General features: G+C 43.3%; 1 protein-coding gene across 1 annotated transcript in view; it reads left to right on the top strand.

The window, feature by feature from the left end:
• The window catches only part of CPVL (carboxypeptidase vitellogenic like), a 115,012-nt gene that overhangs the window by 75,557 nt on the left and 17,203 nt on the right, over positions 1-22,252 (top strand). Inside the window, exon 11 of the mRNA XM_043589171.1 lies at positions 4,760-4,942. Coding sequence (XP_043445106.1) covers positions 4,760-4,942 — 183 coding nt within the window. The remainder of the gene's footprint in view (positions 1-4,759; positions 4,943-22,252) is intronic.

Here is a 22,252-nt window from a genome sequence, read left to right as displayed (position 1 = left end):
TGCAATTGACTCTTCCCAGTGTCAGTACTTTTTCTGGGATGCCCAGCACTGAGCAAGGGCTATGGAGCCAGGAGAGCCTCGTTCTCAAGGAGCCCAAGCTCTGCCACAGCTGCTTCATCAGTGGTACCCCCTTCAACAGAAGTGAGACATCTGTCGCCAGCTGGATAACGTCCTTGCACACATCATTGTCCATGGAGCCAAAGTGAGAAATGACTGAGAGATGTCACCAGACTTGGACCAACAGACCAACGTTATTTCTGAACTGGAGACGTGAACTGTGTCTCACACTCAACCAACTCTCCCTTGCCAGAGGCGTTCGGTAGCACAAAACATTTAGCTACGGGGAGTCAGTAAATGCCTGTTGGTTTGAAGGAATTTGGCTCCTTTCTTAAGGAGTTCTGGGTAGAAGTTTGGAAGTCTGGGATCTCAGACATGTTCTGACCCCTCGCTGTGTCACAGTTTCCTTAACAGTAAGGTGGAGGCAGACGTTGTAATTCCTCTCGTCCTGACCTCAAGAAACAGTGTGAGAATAAAGTCATATGTACGTGGAAGCACTTTGGGAGGTAAAGAACATAATAAAAATGCTTTTCTCGGGGCGCCTGGGTGGCACAGTCGGTTAAGCGTCCGACTTCAGCCAGGTCACGATCTCGCCGTCCGCGGGTTCGAGCCCCGTGTCGGGCTCTGGGCTGATGGCTCAGAGCCTGGAGCCTGTTTCCGATTCTGTGTCTCCCTCTCTCTCTGCCCCTCCCTCGTTCATGCTCTGTCTCTCTCTGTCCCAAAAATAAATAAACGTTGAAAAAAAATTTTTTTAAAAATGCTTTTCTCATCTCTGCCTTTGCCTCTACCAAACAAACAAACAAATAAACAAACAAGATGCTTAAAATCGAAACCACCTTCTACCATTTCTTATAAATGCCTGAATTCTGGAATGGATTTTTAAGATCATCTACAAACAAACTAGTTATGCTGTTTGCCTAGTTGTCATAAAAAATTGAGAGCTGGTACTATTTGGGTTAATACAAATTATTCCTTAATAAAGACCCATTTTTGCCACCCATGGTTCCCCAAACTTAGTGTTATTGTTTGTTTTATTATTTTTTCATTATAAAACCCCCTAATCACATTTTCAAAAACAGACCAAACCAAAACAACAGCAACAACAACAAAAAACCCACCTAGCAAACAGTCAAGTGAAAACAAATTACCCACACTGCAGCTACCTTAACTGTTGGTATTTTGATGTATTCTTTTCCCAAGCTTGAAGCATCTTTTAAACCTTTTTAATGGTTATTTATTTATTTTTGAGAGAGAGACAGAGACAGAGTGCGAGCGGGAGAGGGGCAGAAAGAGAGGGAGACCCAGAATCCAAAGCAGGTTCCAGGCTCCAAGCTGTCTGCACGGAGCCCGACTAGGGGCTCGAACTCACGAACCATGAGATCATGACCGGAGCCGAAGTCGGACGCTCGACCGACTGAGCCACCCGGAAGCCCCGATGAAGCATCTTTTAAAAAAAACAATGTCACAATCATAGAGTACAAAGAATCATAGTCTTTGCTGATGTTTTAATAAGAAGTATTTTTTCACGTCTTTGCAAAACCATCCGTTTCACCGCGCTAACTGGTCAGACCTCGAGTAAAAGAAAAGAAAATTTTCCAAAGGGAGTGCCTTTGCCATTGAAAGGAGGCTTCACAGCTGTCCAGGAAGGAAAGCGAGGAAACAGGAAGGAAAGTGTTTAGGGGTGCTGCCTCGCGTGTCACTGGAGGCCAGCTGCAGCCAGTGATCCTCCTGTGCCTGGTTTTGTTACAGTCACTACTGAGAAGACAAGGGTAGCTGAAAGCCGCCTTCATTTCTGTCTCCTCCTCTCTGTCTTTAGATCTCGTTGCTTAAAATACCATCAAGCCTTGGGGAGAAGCTTGCCCCAGACTGTCCCAGGGTTAGCTTGAAAGCCCAGCGTCCTGGAAAACGCCTCAGGCCAGGGCAAACCCGGGGCTGTTGGTCACCCTAGAGGAAGGAGTGGAACAAATGTGTGCCAACGTGTGCCCTTGGGCTTCAGGACCACCCCCCCACCCCCACCTCCACCCCCCCCCCACCCCATGCTCCACGCTCACCCCTCCCCCCAGCCTCTTGGCTTACTGGATCCTGGGATATCTCCCCACTCATCCAGCCCTAAAGGCAACTGAAATATTCCTGTCAGGGCTGATGAGAGTAAATGTGACATTTAGATAAAAATAAAAGCTCTGGAATTCTTATATTTAATGCTGGCAGCCTTAAATGCCAGCTTTGAAATCATTTTGCTTGATCATTAATCTTTCATTTTTTTTGTTGTTGTTGCATTTGACTTATGTGCCCTTTCGAAGTTAAAAATGTTTTCCTTGCTTTAAAAAGAAGATTTCCATTGCCCACCCTCCCCCCCGAAGTGGGCCTCTACCCATCACATGCACAACATTAGGCAGTTCAGCCCTTCACGGCCTCGTTCCCGAGAGTTAGTGCTCTCGTTTGTGTTGAGTCTTGAATAGCAAAGGGTACGGCTCAGGCATGGACTTCATTTCAATTCAGTCCAACAAACCTGTGCTCTAATGCTGTACAAATAAGCCTGCTTTTTGCCGTGACCCGTGGATTTGCATCCCCGAAGGAGAACACATTCAAATCAATTTCAGAATACACTGATGATAGTGAGGTAGCTACAAGAGACCCTCAGAAAGAGGCAGGCTTCATTTAGTAGCCACGGAGTGGAAACCAGCCAGTTGCACTTGTGTGTTTGCTAGTTAATCAGCATCTTTTCATTGAATTCTGGAAGAGGAAGTACTTTATAGATAATTATCTTTGTTAATCAGGCCTTCCTAGGATGATGGAGTATTTAGGCCTTGTTCCTTGGTACAGATCATGTGTGATTGCTTCCATACTGTTGGCAAGACAGCTGTAGGAGTTTTGCATGCACCGTAAGTACCCAAGGTCTTTGAGGCAATGTCTTTGTATAAACAACGCACATTTTTATGGCTATAGTTGAGTTGAGTTTTTTAAAGAGGCTTTAAATCGATCAGGAGTTTTCCCTTTGGGTTTCTGCTCAGGAGAGCGGAGGTGGTGGTGGTGACGGAGTAACATGAGAGGCCCAGGGCCCTTTCATCTTACGCTGAATCCTGGCCCACTGCTGCTTGAGGATTTGGAGTGTGTAAAAGTCCTGGGCTGTTTAATTATGTGCAAGCCTTTTAAGAAGCCTGCACCAGGAGGGCAGAGATGGAAACATAGGCAGTGAAACATTTTCTATCCAATTTGAGGATTCGACCAAAGGTCTTCACTTGAGCAAAACCAGAACTTCCAAGTAGATCAAAGGGTAGCGTGGAGTTGAGGAAAACCTCTTTGTTGGGGGTTGAGTGACAATGCCTTAGGAGAACTAAGGTCATGTTAGTTGCATAAAAACAACCTAAGAAGAGTGGAAAACAAAGGAGAAAATTACTCAGCTTTGTGCCACCTAAATTAACCAACCGTATTCCTTTTCTTTAAAGGTGCATGCCATATATGTAAATATGTATACCTATTTTATACGCTCATAATTGTGAAATATATTTGACTTTCAGCTTTCATACTTAACCGTGTGTGATAAGTATTGCTTATCACATTGCCACACGGTTCAATGAAACATTTTAAATGGCTTTGCACTATCCGATAGAAAATCTGTTCCATAGTTTATGTAACCAGTCACTAATTATGGAACTTTTAGACTGTGTTCAAGTTTTTCATTATAAGACGTGATAAACAGGGCGCTATATATATAGATATTTCTTTGGGCTTATTTTCATAGAATTCCTTTCACAATCTGGGGTTACGGGGACAGCGAGCCTCAACATGTTAAAATCTTTTTGTTAAAAATGGATCATTGCTGGGGCGCCTGGGTGGCGCAGTCGGTTAAGCGTCCGACTTCAGCCAGGTCACGATCTCGCGGTCCGTGGGTTCGAGCCCCGCGTCAGGCTCTGGGCTGATGGCTCAGAGCCTGGAGCCTGTTTCCGATTCTGTGTCTCCCTCTCTCTCTGCCCCTCCCCCGTTCATGCTCTGTCTCTCTCTGTCCCAAAAATAAATAAACGTTGAAAAAAAATTTTTTTTAAAAATGGATCATTGCTTTCCTCAAGAGTGGTGCCATTTTTACACTTCCTCGGCATTGGATAGTATATGAATTCTTTTTCAAGCCAAATGAATATTAGTTTTGGAGAAAAGACAAGACCTTGCTTCAGAGTTGGTTCTCCTATAATATCCACCAACTTATCACACACACACACACACACAAATGTATTCTAGGAAAAAAAGACATTCCTCATTGTCGACAAGTGGCTATCATGTTTAAGAAAAGGAGGTCTTAGAAGTTGCATGGCAAACATATTTGCCTCCAACGTGTAACAAATCTGAGGCCTGCGTCTATCTGTCCGCCTCAAAAAATCATAGTTGCCCCTGTAAAGTCAATGTCAGAGGGGAGAACAATATGGATTCTCAGCTCCCGAGAGAATGCTCAGCTACTGAGAGAAGGCTTTGTGCAGATTCCTATGAAGGTTCAAACTTTTGGAAGAATTGCAGTGGCTGAGACCAGGCTTGAGTTTATTTTAAGTTGTTGGGGTGTGTGGCCAACTGGAAAAAAATGACCCCGCTCCCCTGCTGGACTGGCCTCTCTCACGTTACCTTTCTTCTCATGCACACACTATCTATACGTAGATAGATTCGCTGCCTTCCCCTGCTGAATCCCGCATTTGCCCCCGGATCCGTTTCATTTCAGGTACTGATCTACAATGGCCAACTGGACATCATTGTGGCAGCCTCCCTGACAGAGCGCTCTCTGATGGCCATGAAGTGGAAAGGATCCCAGAGATACAAGCAGGCAGAAAGAAAAGTCTGGAAGATCTTTAAATCCGATAACGAAGTGGCCGGTTATGTGCGGCAAGTGGATGACTTCTGTCAGGTATGGAGACACTTTGGGACCTGTAAGCTGTGAGGAATGGGATGGGCGGGTTGGAACTAAAGCCTGAGTACCAATAAGGCATGGCTGACCCTACACAGAGTCACGCAGTAGCCAAAGTGTGCCTTCTGCAGCCCTAATTCCCAGAGAGCAGGGTGGTATGAGTTCATTCAAGTACATAGTCCCTCATGGAAAACAAGAGGAAAGTGTAGATATTGTTCAAGAGACAAGGTGACGATCAAAAAGACCATACTCAGCCCCAAAAGGCAAATCGTTAATCAGAGATTTAGTCTATTTGGGAACAAAGGAGAGCTTGAACAAACAACCTGAGTTAGATTCGGCGTCATCTCTTCTGGCAAGTCTTTGCTCACATTTGTGTCTTACACATGGAGCCCCAGGACAAAATCTGTCTATCTGATGCCCCTAGCGTGACCTCCACTTTAGAGGTCAGATGTTGTTCCTGGTGAAGCCCATCTACTGTGCCTCTAGTTTGCAGGTCTCAGCTTCTCAAGGATCAGCAGGGCTCCTTTGGTGACTATGTGATGATTACACTATTTACCTCCAGAAAGTTTTCGGAGAAATTAAGAATGTCCCCTAGTAAGCTTTTGCTTAGTTAGTCAAGAGAAGAAATTTAAATCTTCCAGGGGCACCTGGGTGGCGCAGTCGGTTAAGCGTCCGACTTCAGCCGGGTCACGATCTCGCGGTCCGCGGGTTCAAGCCCCGTGTCGGGCTCTGGGCTGATGGCTCAGAGCCTGGAGCCTGTTTCCGATTCTGTGTCTCCCTCTCTCTCTGCCCCTCCCCCGTTCATGCTCTGTCTCTCTCTGTCCCAAAAATAAATAAATGTTGAAAAAAAAAAGAAATTTAAATCTTCCAGACTAGTTTGATTTTTTTTTTTTTTGAGAGAGAGATAGAGACAGAGTGAGTAGGGGAGGGGCAGATACAGAGGGAGATGGAGAATCCCAAGCAGGCTCTACACTGTGAGCGCGGCACCCTATGTGGGGCTCGAACTCACTCACAAAACTGTGAGATCATGACCTGAGCCAAAACCAAGAGTCGGACGCTTAATGGACTAAGCCACCCAGGCACCCCTTCACAATTTTCTTCTAAGGTTTATTTATTTAGAGAGAGAGAGAGAGAGAGAGTGCATGTGTGAGTGGGGGAGGGGAAGAGAGAGAGACTCCTAAGGCAGTTCCACACTGTCAGCACAGAGCCCAACCCAGGACTGTATGTTACAAACTGCGAGATCATGACCTCAGCCGAAACCAAGAGACCGATGCTTATCGACTGAGCCACCCAGGTGCCCCTTTCCTCAATTTTTTATTTGAGGCAACAATGGGACCTCAATTCTATAGGTTTGAATATTTGGAATTACAGCTTTCCAAGTACCCGAGCTTACCACTAGGCAAATCCATGCTCCAAATAAAAATTAATCTCAGAGGAGTGCCTGGGTGGCTCAGTTGGTTAAGCATCCAACTTCGGCTCAGGTCATAATGTCACGGTTGGTGAGTTTGAGCCCCACATCCGGCTCTGTGCTGACAGCTTGTTGCCTGGAGCTTGCTTTGGATTCTGTGTCTCCCTCTCTCTGCCTCTCTCCTGCTCGTGCTCTGTCTCTCTCTCTCAAAAATAATAAGCAAACATTAAAAAAAGAAATTAATCTCAGAGGCTTACTGGGTACTTTGGGATAGTAAATAAGTTTACAAAGAATTTCATAAGGGTCACTGGGTTATGATATACATTTGTGTTGGAAGGAATGATAGATCAAGTAGAAATTACTGGTAGTCTAATGTATAAAGATACTCTTCCTTCCCCTGCCCCAGTCATTCTAGCCATTGAATAACGTAAGAAATTTAAATATCTTGTAACGTTGACTACCTGGGACAAAGGAAACAGTAGAGAGACATATTTCTGGGCTCACGTAAAGGGAAACTATGTTGGAAAATTTATAACATTATAGTTTCTAAATCAAGATAAATTACACCACAGAATTAAAAACCAGTGCCGTGGCAAACGAAATGAGTCAGAGTAGAAACAGTTCCGGTGGAATGCATGTGAGGTTTGAAAACGCGGGGGGGGGGGGGGGGGGGGGGGATGAAGAGTGGAGGGTCTGTTGACCTGCAGAGGGATTTGGAGATAAGACGGTGAGAGCTGTGTCTGTCCTGTGTGTTTCCGTAAACTGGAGCACAGGCAGTCTTGGACTGGATATTGACTTGGGAACCACAATAGCAGGTTAACTCTGAAGACTGATTCCAAAAGATTGGAATTCCGGGACAAGTGGAGGGTCTCCATTTGCAGAAAGTAATCTGGACTTCATTTTTTGGTATTTATTTGTCTGTCTTTAAATAACAGGTTCTAGGGGCGCCTGGGTGGCGCAGTCGGTTAAGCGTCCGACTTCAGCCAGGTCACGATCTCGCGGTCCGTCAGTTCGAGCCCCGCGTCAGGCTCTGGGCTGATGGCTCAGAGCCTGGAGCCTGTTTCCGATTCTGTCTCCCTCTCTCTCTGCCCCTCCCCCGTTCATGCTCTGTCTCTCTCTGTCCCAAAAATAAATAAAAAACGTTGAAAAAAAAATTTTAAATAACAGGTTCTATAGCAATTCAAATACTTTTTTTTAAAAGAGAAAAGAAAAAGTCAACGTTTCAACGTCTGAAATTGCATTTTAATTGATGCCCATGTACACAATTTTACATAAACTTTACGTAATTTTAACAATGTTATATAAGATTGATTCTGCCGTGTTTCTTTCTTATAATAAAATTATTTATTGAGTTACAGCACAATATAGAAAACGTTCACAAGTCACAAATGTATAGGTAAATGAATTTTCACAGAGCAAATGTATAGGTAAATGTAACCATCACCTAGATAAAGAAATAGAATAGAACAATGTCCCCACTGTGGTCACTATTCCCCCTTCTTCCCAGAGTATCCACTGTCCTGAATTCTAATATCCGAGGTTACTTTTGCTAGATTTTGAATTTTGACAAATGGACATATTCTCTATATGCCCTTTCTGTGTGGCATTTTTGCTTGACTTTATATTAATGACATTTACCTATTCTTTTGCATGTAGCAGTTGCCACTTTATTTTCATTGTGGTACAGTATTCTAATATATATTTTTATATTATTATAATATGTAATATTATATAATATGACTGTTATTTACAAGTAATATATATTTAACATATGATTTTTCTTTTTTTTTTTTTTAAAAATTTTTTTTTTCAACGTTTATTTATTTTTGGGACAGAGAGAGACAGAGCATGAACGGGGGAGGGGCAGAGAGAGAGGGAGACACAGAATCGGAAACAGGCTCCAGGCTCTGAGCCATCAGCCCAGAGCCCGACGCGGGGCTCGAACTCCCGGACCGCGAGATCATGACCTGGCTGAAGTCGGACGCTTAACCGACTGCGCCACCCAGGCGCCCCAGATTTTTCTATTCTCCTTTTACATCCATTGTTGCTTTATGTATTTTGTTATTAAGTGCATATAACTTCAGAACTGTTATACTTTCTTGGCAAATTAAATCTTTTATTCTTATGAAATGTCCCATTTTATGTCTAGTGATGCTTCTTGCCCTAAAATCTAATTTGGTGATAGTAGGGTAACAATGCCAACTTCCTTTTGATTAATATTTGCATGGGATATCTTTTTCAGTTCTTTGATTTTAATCTTTCTGAATGCTTATATTTAAGATGTATCTCTTTTAAGTAGCGTATAATTGGGTTTTGTTTTTCTTTAATGGAGCCTGACAATATTTTTTAAATGGGATAGTCCATTTACATTTAGTGTAATTACTGATATATTTGTGTTTAAATCTACTACTTTACTGTTTATTTCCTATTTGTCCTATTTGTATTTCAATGTTCTCTTCCTCATTGTGTCCTTTAATATTACTCAAATGTTTTACATCATTTTCATTTCGTTCCCTATTCTGTAAGCTTGTCAGGGTATACATTCTGTAATCTTGTTTAATGATTATACTCAAGGGTACAATGTAAATTCTAGACTTATTCAATCCTCATATAAATTAGAATTTTACCACTTTCCAGATAAATGCAAGAGCCTTAGATCTAACTTGCCAACTCTCCTCCTTTTTGTGTTATCATTAAAAACAGTACAAAGAAGGGGGGGGGCGCCTGGGTGGCTTTGTTGGTTAAGCGTCTGACCGGCTCAGGTCATGACCTTGCGGTTTGTGAGTTGGAACCCTGCATTGGGCTCTGTGCTGACAGCTCAGAGCCTGGAGCTTGCTTTGGATTCTGTCTCCCTCTCTCTGGCCCTCTGCCACTCATACTCTGTCTCTCTCTCTCTCTCTCAAAAATAAATAAAACATTAAAAAAATTAAAAAGCAAAAAATATTCTACATGTAATTCAAACACCACAAGCCGTTATTTGCATCATGTTACACAACCAGTGTCACTGTGACTTACCCATAAATTTACCCATTCAATTGCCCCTTAGCGTTTCTTGCATTTCCATGCTTCAGACTGGAATTATTTTTCCTTGCTTAAAAAAAAAAAAATCTCTTTATTATTTACTTTAGTAAAGTTGTGTTGGCAGCCATTTCTGTTGTTGGTTGTCTGAAAATGTCTTTGTGTCACCTTTGATTGAGAAGTACATTTTTCATGGAATTGAGTTTTAGCTAGGCAGTTACTGTCTTTCAGCACAGAAAAGATATTACTCTGTTGTCCTCTGACTTGTATCACTTCCGATCAGAAGCTGTCCATTTTACTACTGCTCCTTTGGAGGTGGTTTCTTTTTCCACCTGACTACTTTTAGGATTTTCTCAGTTTTTGGTTTTCAAAAGATTTGACTATGTGTATGTAGCTGTGATTTTAAGTGTGGGGTGTGTGTGTGTGTGTGTGTGTGTGTGTCTGTATGTGTGTGTGTGTGTGTGTGTGTCTGTGTGTGTGTGTGTGTGTGTGTGTGTTATACGGGTTTCTTAAGCTTTTTGAAACTATAACTTGATATCTTTTGTCATATTTGTCATTATCTCTTCAAATCCTGCTTGTTCTCTGTTCTCTCTTTCCTCTCCCATGAAGACCTAATTATGCGAACGTTAGACCTTTTCATTTCATATAGCTTTATTTCTGTTCTTTCTTCTTTCCATTCTTCAGTTTTGATATTTTCAATTCTCTCTTCTAGTTTTCTGTTCTTCTCTGCTGCTATTCCGGATATATTATTTAGCCCATTTATTTTTTAATCATGGCAATTGGTTTTTTTATAGTTCTGGAATTTTAGTTTTATTCTTTTTTATAGATCTCAACTTTCACATTATTATCTATTCCTCACCTTGTTATCTATTTTTCGGGAACACATTAATCCACTTAGTTTGATGCCCATTGCTGATAAATTTTAGATTTGTATCACCAATTAGCCTGATTCTATTTTTTCATGGTAACCGGATCCTTTTCTCTGGTATGCCTACAAGTTTTCAAGTGAATGTCAGGCATTATGCAGGTAGAATTATAGAGATAGTTTGAGTTTGTGGCTGATGATACTTTCCATCAAAGAGATTTTACTTTGCTTCTGTCAGGCAGTTAGAGTAGGGGTCAAGCACTTTGATCAAGTCTGGAATTGATTATATTTAAATCTGTATGTTAGCTGGTCTATTTCCATGGTCCTAAATTGACATCTGTAGTGTTAACCAGGGCCTCTGCTCTTTGGCAGCCTATGAACACCAATTTTTGTCTCCCCAAAGTTCCACGCAGGTTTCCAGCCTCTTATCTATTCCTTTAATAAAGGTTTTGTAGCCTCTTGGCCCTGAATCAACCATTGCTTTTATGGTGAAAGGACCACAGGATGTCTGATTAGCTTTTTGCCCTCCTCTCTACTTTGTAAGCCTGGCCCCTTACGGTAGTCAGAATAATGGTTCCCCAAAGTAGCCCTTCTAATCTCTGGAACCTGTCAATATGTTATATCATATGGAAGAAGGAATTAAGGCTACATGTGGAAATAAGGTTGCTAATCCTCTGACCCAGAGATGGGAAAATTATTCTGGATTATCCAGATGGACCCAATGCAATTACAAAGATCCTTGTAAGAGAATGAGGGAGGAGGCACCTGGCTGCCTTAGTTGGTAGAGCATGCGACTCTTAATCTTAGGGTCATGAGTTTGAGCCCCATGTTGGGGATATAGTTTACTTACAAAAAAATAAGTGAGGGGTGCCTGGGTGGCTTAGTCAGTTAAGCATTCGACCTCAGCTCAGGTCATGATCTCGCTGTTCATGAGTTCGACCCTGTGTCAGGCTCTATGCTGACAGCTCAGGGCCTGGAGCCTGCTTCAGATTCTGTGTCTCCCTCTCTCTGCCCCTTGCCTGCTCACACTCTGTCTCTCATTCTCTCTCTCTCTCTGTCTCTGAAAAGTAAATAAACATTAAAAAAAAATTTTTTTAAGTACAAGTGAGAGGCTGATGAGTCAGAGCCAGAGATTTGAGGATGATACACCGCTGACCTTGAAAAGAGCGAAAGCAACCATGAGCCAAGGAGTTCAAGCAGCCTATAGAAGCTAAAAAAAAAAAAAAAAAAAAAAAAGACATTGATAGAGGCTCTATCCTCTAGAGCCTCCAGAAGTAACAGAACTCTGCCAACATCTTGATTTTAGTCCATCAAGACCATTTTGGACTTCTAACCTTCAGGATTACGAGAAATGTGTGTTGTTACAAAGGCACTGAATATGTGGTAATTTGTCACAGCAACAATGGGAAACTCACACACGCCTCACATCCTGGCTGCCTTGGTAGATCACCATGACTTTTAAATGGGCGTGTTCTGTATTTTGTCCAGCTTTTCTAGTTTTTATCGTTGGTTTTGGTTTTTTAGCAGGAGGATTGAGAGCAACAAATTTCCTTGCCAAGACAGGAAGTGGCAGTTGTTGCTCTCTTCTTTTAATGTATCAGATTTTATATCAAATATATCACATTTTCAGAGTTATGGCATAAATTCTTAACTTATCTTTAAGTAATATTCCGTTGAATGGATGTAATTAATTTTCCAAACAATCCTCTTCTTGTTGGCCTTTTAAGATTGTTTGTTGTCGTTGTTGTTATTATTGTTATTTTCTAACAAATATGTGTTTCAGTAGTTCTGATCAGTCGAAAAACACACTATAATTTTTCTGTGTGTGCAAAATAACAAAAGATAGGAAGGAACAGAAGATATACCAACCAAAGACAGGAGTTATAAGGGTGGGTTCATCATTTGTGTTCAGTAATGATAAAGTAGCTTTGCTTCTGGAGCACGTGTGCTGGACATTGTGATTGGCGCTTCGTGGATATTACCAGAACATCCTTGCAAATCATACAGTGTCATTTCCATTTTACATATGAGGAAACAGACCCTGAGAAGGTTAGCAACCCTGTATCATCCAATGACAGGAAGGGGATTCAAACTTTATTCATTTTGTTCCCATAGCGCGTTTGCCAATGTCTGTCATATTGCCTCTGATATTTAATTGCCAGCCGGGTGGGGAATGTTAGCTCAGTAGAAGAGAGGTTCTCAGGAAAAAAAAAGACTCCTTTATGTAATTTTTTCATGTGCTTGAAAGGTATTTGTTAAGCTTTCTTTAGGTGCAATATAAAAGAGTTACTTACTGAAACTCATTAGGTTCTGAAGTTACCTCCAGCAATATTTGAGCACAATGTTCTAAAAAATAGGGATAACTGGGGCGCCTGGGTGGCGCAGTCGGTTAAGCATCCGACTTAAGCCAGGTCACGATCTCGCGGTCCGGGAGTTCGAGCCCCGCGTCGGGCTCTGGGCTGATGGCTCAGAGCCTGGAGCCTGTTTCCGATTCTGTGTGTCCCTCTCTCTCTGCCCCTCCCCCGTTCATGCTCTGTCTCTCTCTGTCCCCAAAATAAATAAACGTTGAAAAAAAAATTTTTTTTTAAATAGGGATAATAATAATAGTTACCTGCTGTGGACTAAATTGTGTGTCTCCTGATTCATATGTTGAAGACCTAACCTACAATGTGATGATGTTTGGAGATAAGACCTATAAGGAAGTCGTTAAAGTTACATGAGGTTGTAAGGGCAAGGCCCTGATTCTATGGGGTTAGTGTCCTTATAAGAAAAGACACCAGGGGCGCCTGGGTGGCTCAGTCAGTTGAACATCCGACTTTGGCTCAGGTCATGTTCTCACGGCTTGTGAGGTCGGGCTCTGTGCTGATGGCTCAGAGCCTGGAGCCTGCTTTGGATTCTGTGTCTCCCTGTCTTTCTGCTCCTCCCTCACTCACACTTGGTCTGTCTCTCTCTCACTATAAATAAACATTAAAAAAAAGGAAAAGACAAAAGACACCAGAGAGCTCACTTGCTCTCCCTCTCTCTGCCACATAAAGACACAGCAAGAAGGCAGCCCTCTACAAGCCAGAAATAGAGCTTACACCAGAAACCAAAACAGCCAGCACTTTGTCTCAGCTCCAGAACTATAAGAAATAAATTTCTGTTGTCTAAGAACAACAGTTTGTGGGATGCCTGGGTGGCTCAGTCAGTTAAGCATCTGACTTTGGCTCAGGTCGTGATCTCATGGTCCATGAGTTCAAGCCCCACATCAGGCTGTCTGCTGTCTGCACAGAGCCTGCTTCAGATCCTCTGTCCCTCCTCTCTATCTGCCCCTCCCCTGCTTGTGCTCTCTCTCTGTCTCTCTCAAAATAAATAAACTTAAAAAAAATTTTAAAAAGAACATTCTATGTTATCCTTATAGAATTATTAAGGGAATTCAACAAGTGATTAGCATAGAGCAGAACCTTTTCATAGTAAATGCTTATTATTATTATCCCAAATCACATATAAGAATCTACATAACAAAAGGTAAATTGTAAATAGTAAGTCAAGATCAGGGAAAGTGTTTGATTGAAAATCAACCCTTGGGGGAAAGTTTATTTTATTTTTTATTTTTTTAACGTTTTATTTATTTTTGAGACAGGGAGAGACAGAGCATGAACAGGGGAGGGGCAGAGAGAGGGAGACACAGAATCCAAAACAGGCTCCAGGCTCTGTGCTGTCAGCGCAGAGCCTAAGGCGGGGCTCGAACTCACGGACCGCGAGATCATGACCTGAGCCGAAGTCGGCCGCTTAACCGACGGAGCCACCCAGGCGCCCCAGGGAAAGTTTAAATATTAAGATTTAGGCTATTAAGGGCAAACATGAAAGTGGGACTGCTAGGGAGCGATGGACGTGTCCCTTGTCCTCGCCTGCTGCACTGCTTTATGATGACAATCCCACCGGGCACACTCAACACGTCCTCCAGATCCTTGATGGCTGCTTCTGCCCACCTGTGTCTCTGTGTCCCTCAACCAGCCTCGTGGGCCATGCCAGCACTTGGCAGTGCCCATGTGACCAGGCTACGGGGCAGTGTGCACCACAGAGGTGGGAAAAGGGATTGGCCGCCACTCAGGAACTTGTGACAAATACCCCACTAAGCCCCACTGACTCTTCTTGTGAATGCGAAGCACATTGAGCGATGAAATGGCCCTCCTCCGGCTGCCAAAAAGTGGTAACAAAAGAAGCAAGGCCCACATGTGTTTGTGATAGGGAGTGTTTTACCACACGGCCAGGGATCCACATTTTATGTAGGTGATTTTAAAATGTTGGCAGAACTCCCGCCCCCCTTATGCTTCAGTGTAGGATTGGGGGTGGTGCGCGGAGACAAGGGGAATTAAGGAGGGAAATGAGCTCCGGGGCTAACAAAGGCATTCTCTGTGAGCCTTCGGATGAGAATACCGCCCAAATGTCAAGCGTCTGATAATGAAAAAAACGGGCCTGAGCCACGGACTTGCTTTTCAGCAACAGCAGCATGTAAATGTGTCTGCCAAGAAAGAAACCTCACTCTTTGCCAGACTCCACAGCTCTTAATTTAAAAATCGAAACCAAAGTAGACTTGTCTCCGGATGGTTGCCTAAAATGTCCGATTCAGAGGATGACAGCTGTCCCTGGGGAGCAACGGGGTGGAGAGAGCGCCATTCTGCCCACGTGTTCCCGTCAGGCGATGCCTGGGAAAACCAAAGGCAGCTCCAGCCAGCCTGCGGAGATCAGGTGAAGAAGGAGGGCTGGTTGTTGCCTCCTACTCGTTTCGTTCCCTAGAAGCCAGCACGCCTTTGGTATCTACGCGATTCTGAGAATTGGAGACAGCCGTATTACATCATCTGGGGCCGTGGGCTTCTCTCAGTTTGTTCATCTGTAAAATGCAAGGTTTGGACTGAGTTATCTGTAAGATATCTAAGAAAGATCTGAAATACCTATTTTTCATTAATGCCCAGAAGGGTTCAGTTAGCAAGCAATATAGAATAGTACAGTGACCTTCAGTGTGTGTGTGTGTGCGTGTGTGTGGACTTAATAGTGTTACAGTGTAGACCAAAGGTCTAATCCTCTTTCTCCTTGGCTGGTGACAACCCATGGCCACCTGTTGCTCCTTTTGGGGTCTTTCTCCACCCTCCTCCAAAAGTCAGTTACTGTTCATGATCTGTGAGCATGCTGTCACTGCTTTTGAAATGCGGGCTATTTTGTTATTACGCTATTTTGTTTTTATACCATTGAATTGTCATTTTCACCCTAAGGAAGTTTTGACTCCACATTTAGAAATATAAAATTTTAAGCAGAATAACACTGGTGAATTTCTTTAAGAATATCTTTCTAAAATTAACTTTAAAGGGGTGCCTGGGTGGCTCCGTTGGTTAAGCGTCCTACGTTGGCTCAGATCACGATCTCTCAGTCCTTGAGTTCAAGCCTCGCATCCGGCTCTGTGCTAACAGCTCAGAGCCTGGAGCCTGCTTTGGATTCTGTGTCTCCCTCTCTCTCTGCCCCTCTCCCGCTCACTCGCTTTCTCTCTCTCTCTCTCAAAAATAAATAAACATTAAAGAAAATAAAAATAAATTTCATGAGGCTAAAGTTTCTGAAGAAAGCACTGCAACCATTTCAAATGTTTCCATCTTTATTTCACTGAAAATATTTTATTGAGACTAATTATTTTCCATGTACACATTGAAAGAAAGGGTTGAGTCACCGGTCCATTTTCATTCTTATCAAATCTTACTGGGCATAAGTTTCTGCTAACATGAGTTTTGCAGAATTTCAAACAAGCCTATTTTTCCCGACTGCAATTTGAGTCATTGTTATTTTTATTTCGTATTTTCGTTATCAATATCAATTCAGGTTATTTAATAATTACAGGATGGATTGTCTCAGCTAGGTAGCATTTTACAGCCGAAGCAAATTTTAGATCTCATTTTCCAAGTGGGAAAACTGAAGCCCAGGGGTTAAGTGACTGTCCAAAGTCTCCTACCCATTTAACGACTGAGCTGGGATTAGATTCCAGGCCTCCTGGCTTCCAGCCCAGTAGTTTTCTACTTCACAAGGGTACACACCTCTGGAATGATGCATTAGCAGCTGCATGCTAGCACAGTGAAAACTGCCACCTGCATACCTGTCTGCTATAATTCGAGAAGGCCTGGGAAATCTCACATCTGATGTTTTCACATCTGATGTTAGCTGTGAAGTCACATGCATGTGCCCACTTCCTATGGACAGAGCATCAGGGTTTTTAACAGGTACTAGAGCTTAGTAGGAGGTGAGGTCAGGCTCACCCAATGTTAAGAAGAGTTATGGCTTCATCTGGGAACTTCTGATATTGATAAAAGAACAGATGCTGAAATTAGCTAAAATGAGCAGAGAAAACATGGTAGGCAGAGCCTCAAGGTGGGTGCCTGAAGAGCAGGCCACCAGCAGAGCACACAGCTTACTGGTTTCCAGTCTGGAGCCTGGAGAATGAAAACCAGGAGAGAGACTGGGAAAGGTCCTGTGCCCTCAATGGTAGGAAAGTGGTGAGTGCTCCATTGTTGAAGCAGTGGGAGCCATTGAAGGTGGCTTTTCTTTTTCAAAATTTTTTTCAATTTGTTTAAAGTTTATTATTTTTATTTTGAGAGAGAGACAGAGAGAGAGAGAATGAACATGGGAGGGGCAGAGAGAAGGAGAGAGAAAGAGAATCCCAAGCAGGCTCCACACCATCAGCATGGAGCCCAACATGGGGCTCGAACTCATGAACCATGAGAGCATGACCTCAGCTGAAACCGAGAGCTGGACACTTAACCAACTTAGCTACCCAGGTTCCCCTCCAGTTTTTTAAAGTGTCAAATACTAATACCATAAAATTTATCATTGTAACCATTTTTTAATTTCATTTAATTATTTATTTCCTTTTAAGTAGGCTCCACAGCCAACATGGGGCTTAAACTCATGACCCCGAGATCAAGAGTCAACTGGGCCAGCTATTCCCCCGTAACCCTACCCATTTTTAAGTGTGTTATTCAGTGGTATTAAAAGCTTTCATGATATCATGCATCCATCACCACCGTCCATCTCCATGGCTCTTTTCATCTCCTCAGCTGAAACTGAAGCTATTGAACATTACCTCCCCACTCCCCAACCCCAGCCCCTGGCCAACCACTGTCCTACACATTCTACTTCCTGTCTCTGTGAACTGGACGGCTCTATGTATCTCTAATAAATGGAAACATACAATGTTTGTCACCATGGAAGGTGGTTAAGCACGTTTGCAAAGCTGTCCTTTGGGAAGTTTAAAATGGCAGCAATCGGATGAATTCAGGGTGGAGAGAGGTCAGGGAAGGGGATCCTGGGAAATAAGGAGTCTTGTAAGGTGCTCTATTGGAAGAAGCTTCTTCACCTATTTCCTGAGCCCAGTGCTTGATTCTGAGGTCCTGAAATGGAGGTTGTGGCGATAAGCTTTGGAATGTTGTGAGGACTGATCGCTGTTTGAGAAGTGGTGTTTACTCTGTGGTCACACCTACTTAAAAGCTAAGTATCCACAGGGAGAGCCTACATGCTGGTGTCATTCTAGTGTTCTCCTTGGGCAGCCACAATAAGCACCACCAGCCCCCTAAAGCACAAGCCCTGAGCCACGACTGCACCTTGACCCTGACCTGAGTGTGTCTTGTGAGACCCTCAGGCCGGTGGGCTGCCATACTCTCCTCAAGGGCTTCTCCCTGAGTTTCCAACAGGAATGAGACCTTCTGCTAGAGGTTATGTAAGAGAAGCCAAAGGCAAGGAGCCCCCCTCGCCCCTCACTGTTTTGGAGACTCGTGACCAATGGAAGGTGGTCTGGTGTCAGGAGAGGAAGATAGACTCTGGAGCTAGACAAACCTCGTGTGAATTTCTTGCCACTCACTGGCTGGGGGCCCCTTCTGGTGCTGTAAACTCTGAGCGAGAAGGGTGTCGGGAGGGCCCAAGGGAATGGCTAATGACGGCCACCAGTTCTTCCGCATTTGTCAGCGCTCGGGCCCGCGGCCTGTCACACCCTTTTTAGCCACCGTTTTACGGAATGCTAATCGCTTCCCTGTAAATTACGTGATCGTACTTACTGGTTTACAAAGGAGGAAACACAAGTTTCACCTGCGCAACGTGCTTAATTGCGGTAGTGGTATTTGAGATCTGACAATGTCAAATCGTGGCAGCGTCTGATGTTTGACAGGGTCAAAGAGTAGTAATATCTGAGATTTGACGACCCAAATCTCAACCTTTCCCTTGCGCCACCATGCCTCTAAGTATGGCAGTGAGGGCAGTGTCGGGGGAAGGGATGGGATACTCCTGTTGGCCGGACTAGTCTACACGTCTGGCCTCGGGGTGCGTATGTGGTGGTGGTGACAGAGGTGGGGGCGATGGCCAGTATACTTGGCAGTGTATCTGGTCCACGTGGAAAAGTCCGTTTCCTAAAGGAAAGCAGGGTGCTTACAAGAGGGAGGAGGAGAGGGAAAGCATGATGTGCAGACAGAAAGCAGTAAGAACCCCAGCTTCCCAGGTGTGCCCTTCTAAAACTAACATTCACTTTGTTTTATTTCTTTGACTACACACAACTGTCGAACGGAGCCAAGAATAACCACAGTCCTTTGAGTCCAAAGGGAGGCCAGGCTGGGATTGGAACCTTTCCACAGATAATCCACAGAGGGAGTGACAGAGAGCTGGCCATTTGCGTCTCTTGGACTTCCTCCTGACAACTGTTGTTGTTGTTTTGTTTTCTGTTTTGTTTTGTTTTGTTTTGTTTTGTGGGTTTTTTTGGAATTTTAAACACCCTAGGGAGCATTAAGAACTATTCCCCAAGGAACTAACAGTTCCAGAAAGGGCTTCATCAAGTCCTTGGTGCCCCTGACAAAATCAGAGTAAGCAAAGAGCAACAAATGTGATTTTGTGTGTGTGTTTGACTAGTTGAGAAGGGAGGCGATGAAGTTAAAACAGTATTTAATGGAAGAAAGTAACTGTTAAATAGATTTGAGATGATGATTACCAAATGCAGCTAATTCCCTGGGGACATGTTTTGGCTTTGTTACAGAAATTGTTACCCAGAGTCTTCCTCTCTCTCCCAGCTCTGTCGCTTTCTACAAAGAGTGCTGTCCTGATTCATAGGTTCTTTGTCTCCATCACTAGATCTGGGAAAAGTTCTGTCCACGCATGGGAATCAGGTGGTGAGCAGAAGACCAGAACATAGCCGTCAAACCACGATGATGGCAATGGCCATGGCTTGCTATCATCAGAGAGCTCCATGGTAGTCACGGGCTAAGTTCTCCAGAATCAGGCATTTGGGCCAAGGTTGGGGTATAAGATGCGTATTAGGGATCAACACCTGTAAAAAAAAAAAAAAGGTGGGGGGGAGGAAGCAGAATTGACAGAAGAGGAAATCAGACAGTGACGCATGCCTGAGAAACCTTGGCCAACCCAGCAGGGAGCTCTGGAGAGAGTCTTCTTCCATCCACGTCCGACATTGGGCCAAAATGGCCAAGCCTTTAACCCCCCACCTCACTCAGTCACCAAATGCGGGCTGCCCTTCGAAGGGCATCATCTTGGGAAAGGCTGCTGTCTGCGGCTGAGGCAGACCTGAAGGTGCTGACGGCTGGAGGCTGGAGGCTGGGAGCTGGTCCATCTTCAAAGGGGGATCTGAGGGTGCCACAAAGGCCACCCAGATAATGTAGTTGTGAGCTCTCAGGGTTGGCAGGGGGAGTGGGGATGGCATCAGAGGCTGGTGGTTTGCCTGATGCCACATGAGATATAGGTCTTTGCATAATATCAGACTTCCCCTAAGCGCTCAGTGTAATTAGTCTATCTGCATTAGAAAGATGGATCCAGCCTTGCTCTTCAACTCCTAGCAAGATTCCAAGCGAAGAACAGATTTTTTTTTCAGGAAAAAGAATAAAGAATTGTCAGCAAATATTTCCCTCTTTCAGTTATTTATTAACAGAATAATCGATCACTCCAAAAGTCAGTGGCTTAACACAGAAGCAATTTATTATTTCTCATTATGTGGGTGGAATGGGCTCAGCTCGATGGTTCTTCTGACTCACCTGAGATAGCCTGAGACCACCCAGGCAGCTGCATTCAGCTGTGAGTTTGGCAAAAGCTGAGACATCCAAGGTGGCCTCTTCTTCTCCAGTACTCTTTCCATATGGCCCCTAACCATGCAGTGTCCCGACCTAGCTTCACAACATGGCAGGTGGCTTCCCAAATTTAGAAGCCAAAGATGTTGGTGGGTTCAAAAGTTCCAGAAAATTATTGCCACTGCATTCTCTTGGTCAAAGCAAATCACAGAAGAGGCCTAGATTCCTCTTAATGGGAAGAATGGCAAAGAATTTGGGACCATTGTTAATCCGCTGCATTTTGCCAACGCTTGCAAATATAGATTCCCAGGCCCTATCTCCAAATATTCTGACTTTGTCTGGGGTAGGACCGGAGAATCGGTATATAAGCTTGTTAGAGAATTCTAATGCATCCTGTTTGGGGGAACCCTAAATTGTGATGTCTTTTGCCCTTCTACTGATGCCCAAATGTCCTCCTCTTGCAGGAACCCCATGTGGCTTATGTTTGGATAAAGTTCTATTCTGATGCCTACAGGCTGCTCTAAATCCTGACCGATTTTACTTCCTTACACAGGTCAACCAGAAACCTGAGAACATAGTTTTCACTCTTAACAAACCAGCCATTGATCTGAAACCTCACTTTTTAGAAGAGTGTCCTATAGCCAACAGTGTCTACTTGTGGGGCTCTGATTCTCTGAAATCCTGAGACAAAACCTTAAGGTAAATTTTAGACCTCAGTCCCTGCTGTGCATTGTAGATTTCACAAGTGGTCTTTGTTCTCTCAAAATACTGATAGACCATTAGTAATTTGGACTCGTAGGGAGCCTCTGTTATTTACTCAAAACATTAGCTTCCTTTTCCCAGCAGACTTCTGTGCTGTACTGAAATGCCATGGTCTTCTGTGCAAAGTCTTTAGATAGTACCGTGTCTTTGCTACTTATCAAAAATGAGACAACCAGATCGACTGCTGTAAACGTCATCCAGATCGATTCTCGACAAAGATGGGTGTCCACCATGCATCTTGAATTTATTTCTGGATATTCATCATTGGTAAAATACTATGATGATTAGATACAATTAACGTCATGTCAAAGCAAAAATAAAAATGCAATGATTTCAACTGAAACTTTATCAAGAGTAAACGTAACATTTTTATTAGGTGATCATTCAGTTCTTTAGTAAGAGTTCTTAACCTAGGGCAAGCATCTGTGGTTAGTATTCAAAGGGTCAGTGAACTTAGAAGGGAAAAAAATGCATTTTATGTTCACTGACTTCAAACTTAAATAGCATTTCCTTCCATTATGAATTACGAAATTTAGCATTTCCTCCCATTATGAATGTAGGCAACAAACCGCAGAGGCCTTAGCAGTACCTTTGACTCTGTCACCAATAGAAAGCAGAAATACTTTCATATCAAATACACATACTGTTTCAAATACCTTGAAACAACATTTATCAACATCACTACTACTTTAAAATTAACAGTGGTTATCGGGGGCACCCGGGTGGCTCAGTCGGTTTAGTGTCTGACTTTGGCTCAGGTCATGATCTCACGGTTCATGAGTTCGAGCCCCATGTTGGGCTCTGTGCTGACAGCTCAGAACCTTGAGCCTGCTTCAGATTCTGCATCTCCCTCTCTTTATCTCCCTGCCCCTCCCCTGCTCATGCTGTCTCTCTTTCTCTCTCTCTCAAATAATGAATAAATGTTAAAAAAAAATTTTTTTAATTACGGTAGTTACCAGACCCATTAGTCGCTCTTGTTGAATGTGTTCATATGGAAGTACACATAATGCTATATCGCAAATTTATTTTTTACTACTTTGTTAATTTCAATATAATGGGTTCATTTGTAATCTGTTATATATGTACATATATGTAAAATGTCTTTTAAATATTTTTTAATGTTTTTATTTATTTTTGAAGGAGAGAGAGAGACAGAGCATGAGCAGGGGAGGAGCAGAGAGAGA

This window comes from Prionailurus bengalensis, chromosome A2, assembly GCF_016509475.1.
Source record: "Prionailurus bengalensis isolate Pbe53 chromosome A2, Fcat_Pben_1.1_paternal_pri, whole genome shotgun sequence".
NCBI classification, from domain to species: Eukaryota; Metazoa; Chordata; class Mammalia; order Carnivora; family Felidae; genus Prionailurus; species Prionailurus bengalensis.
Note: the sequence above shows the minus strand (reverse complement) of the source record. Positions and strands in the feature narration are given on the sequence as shown.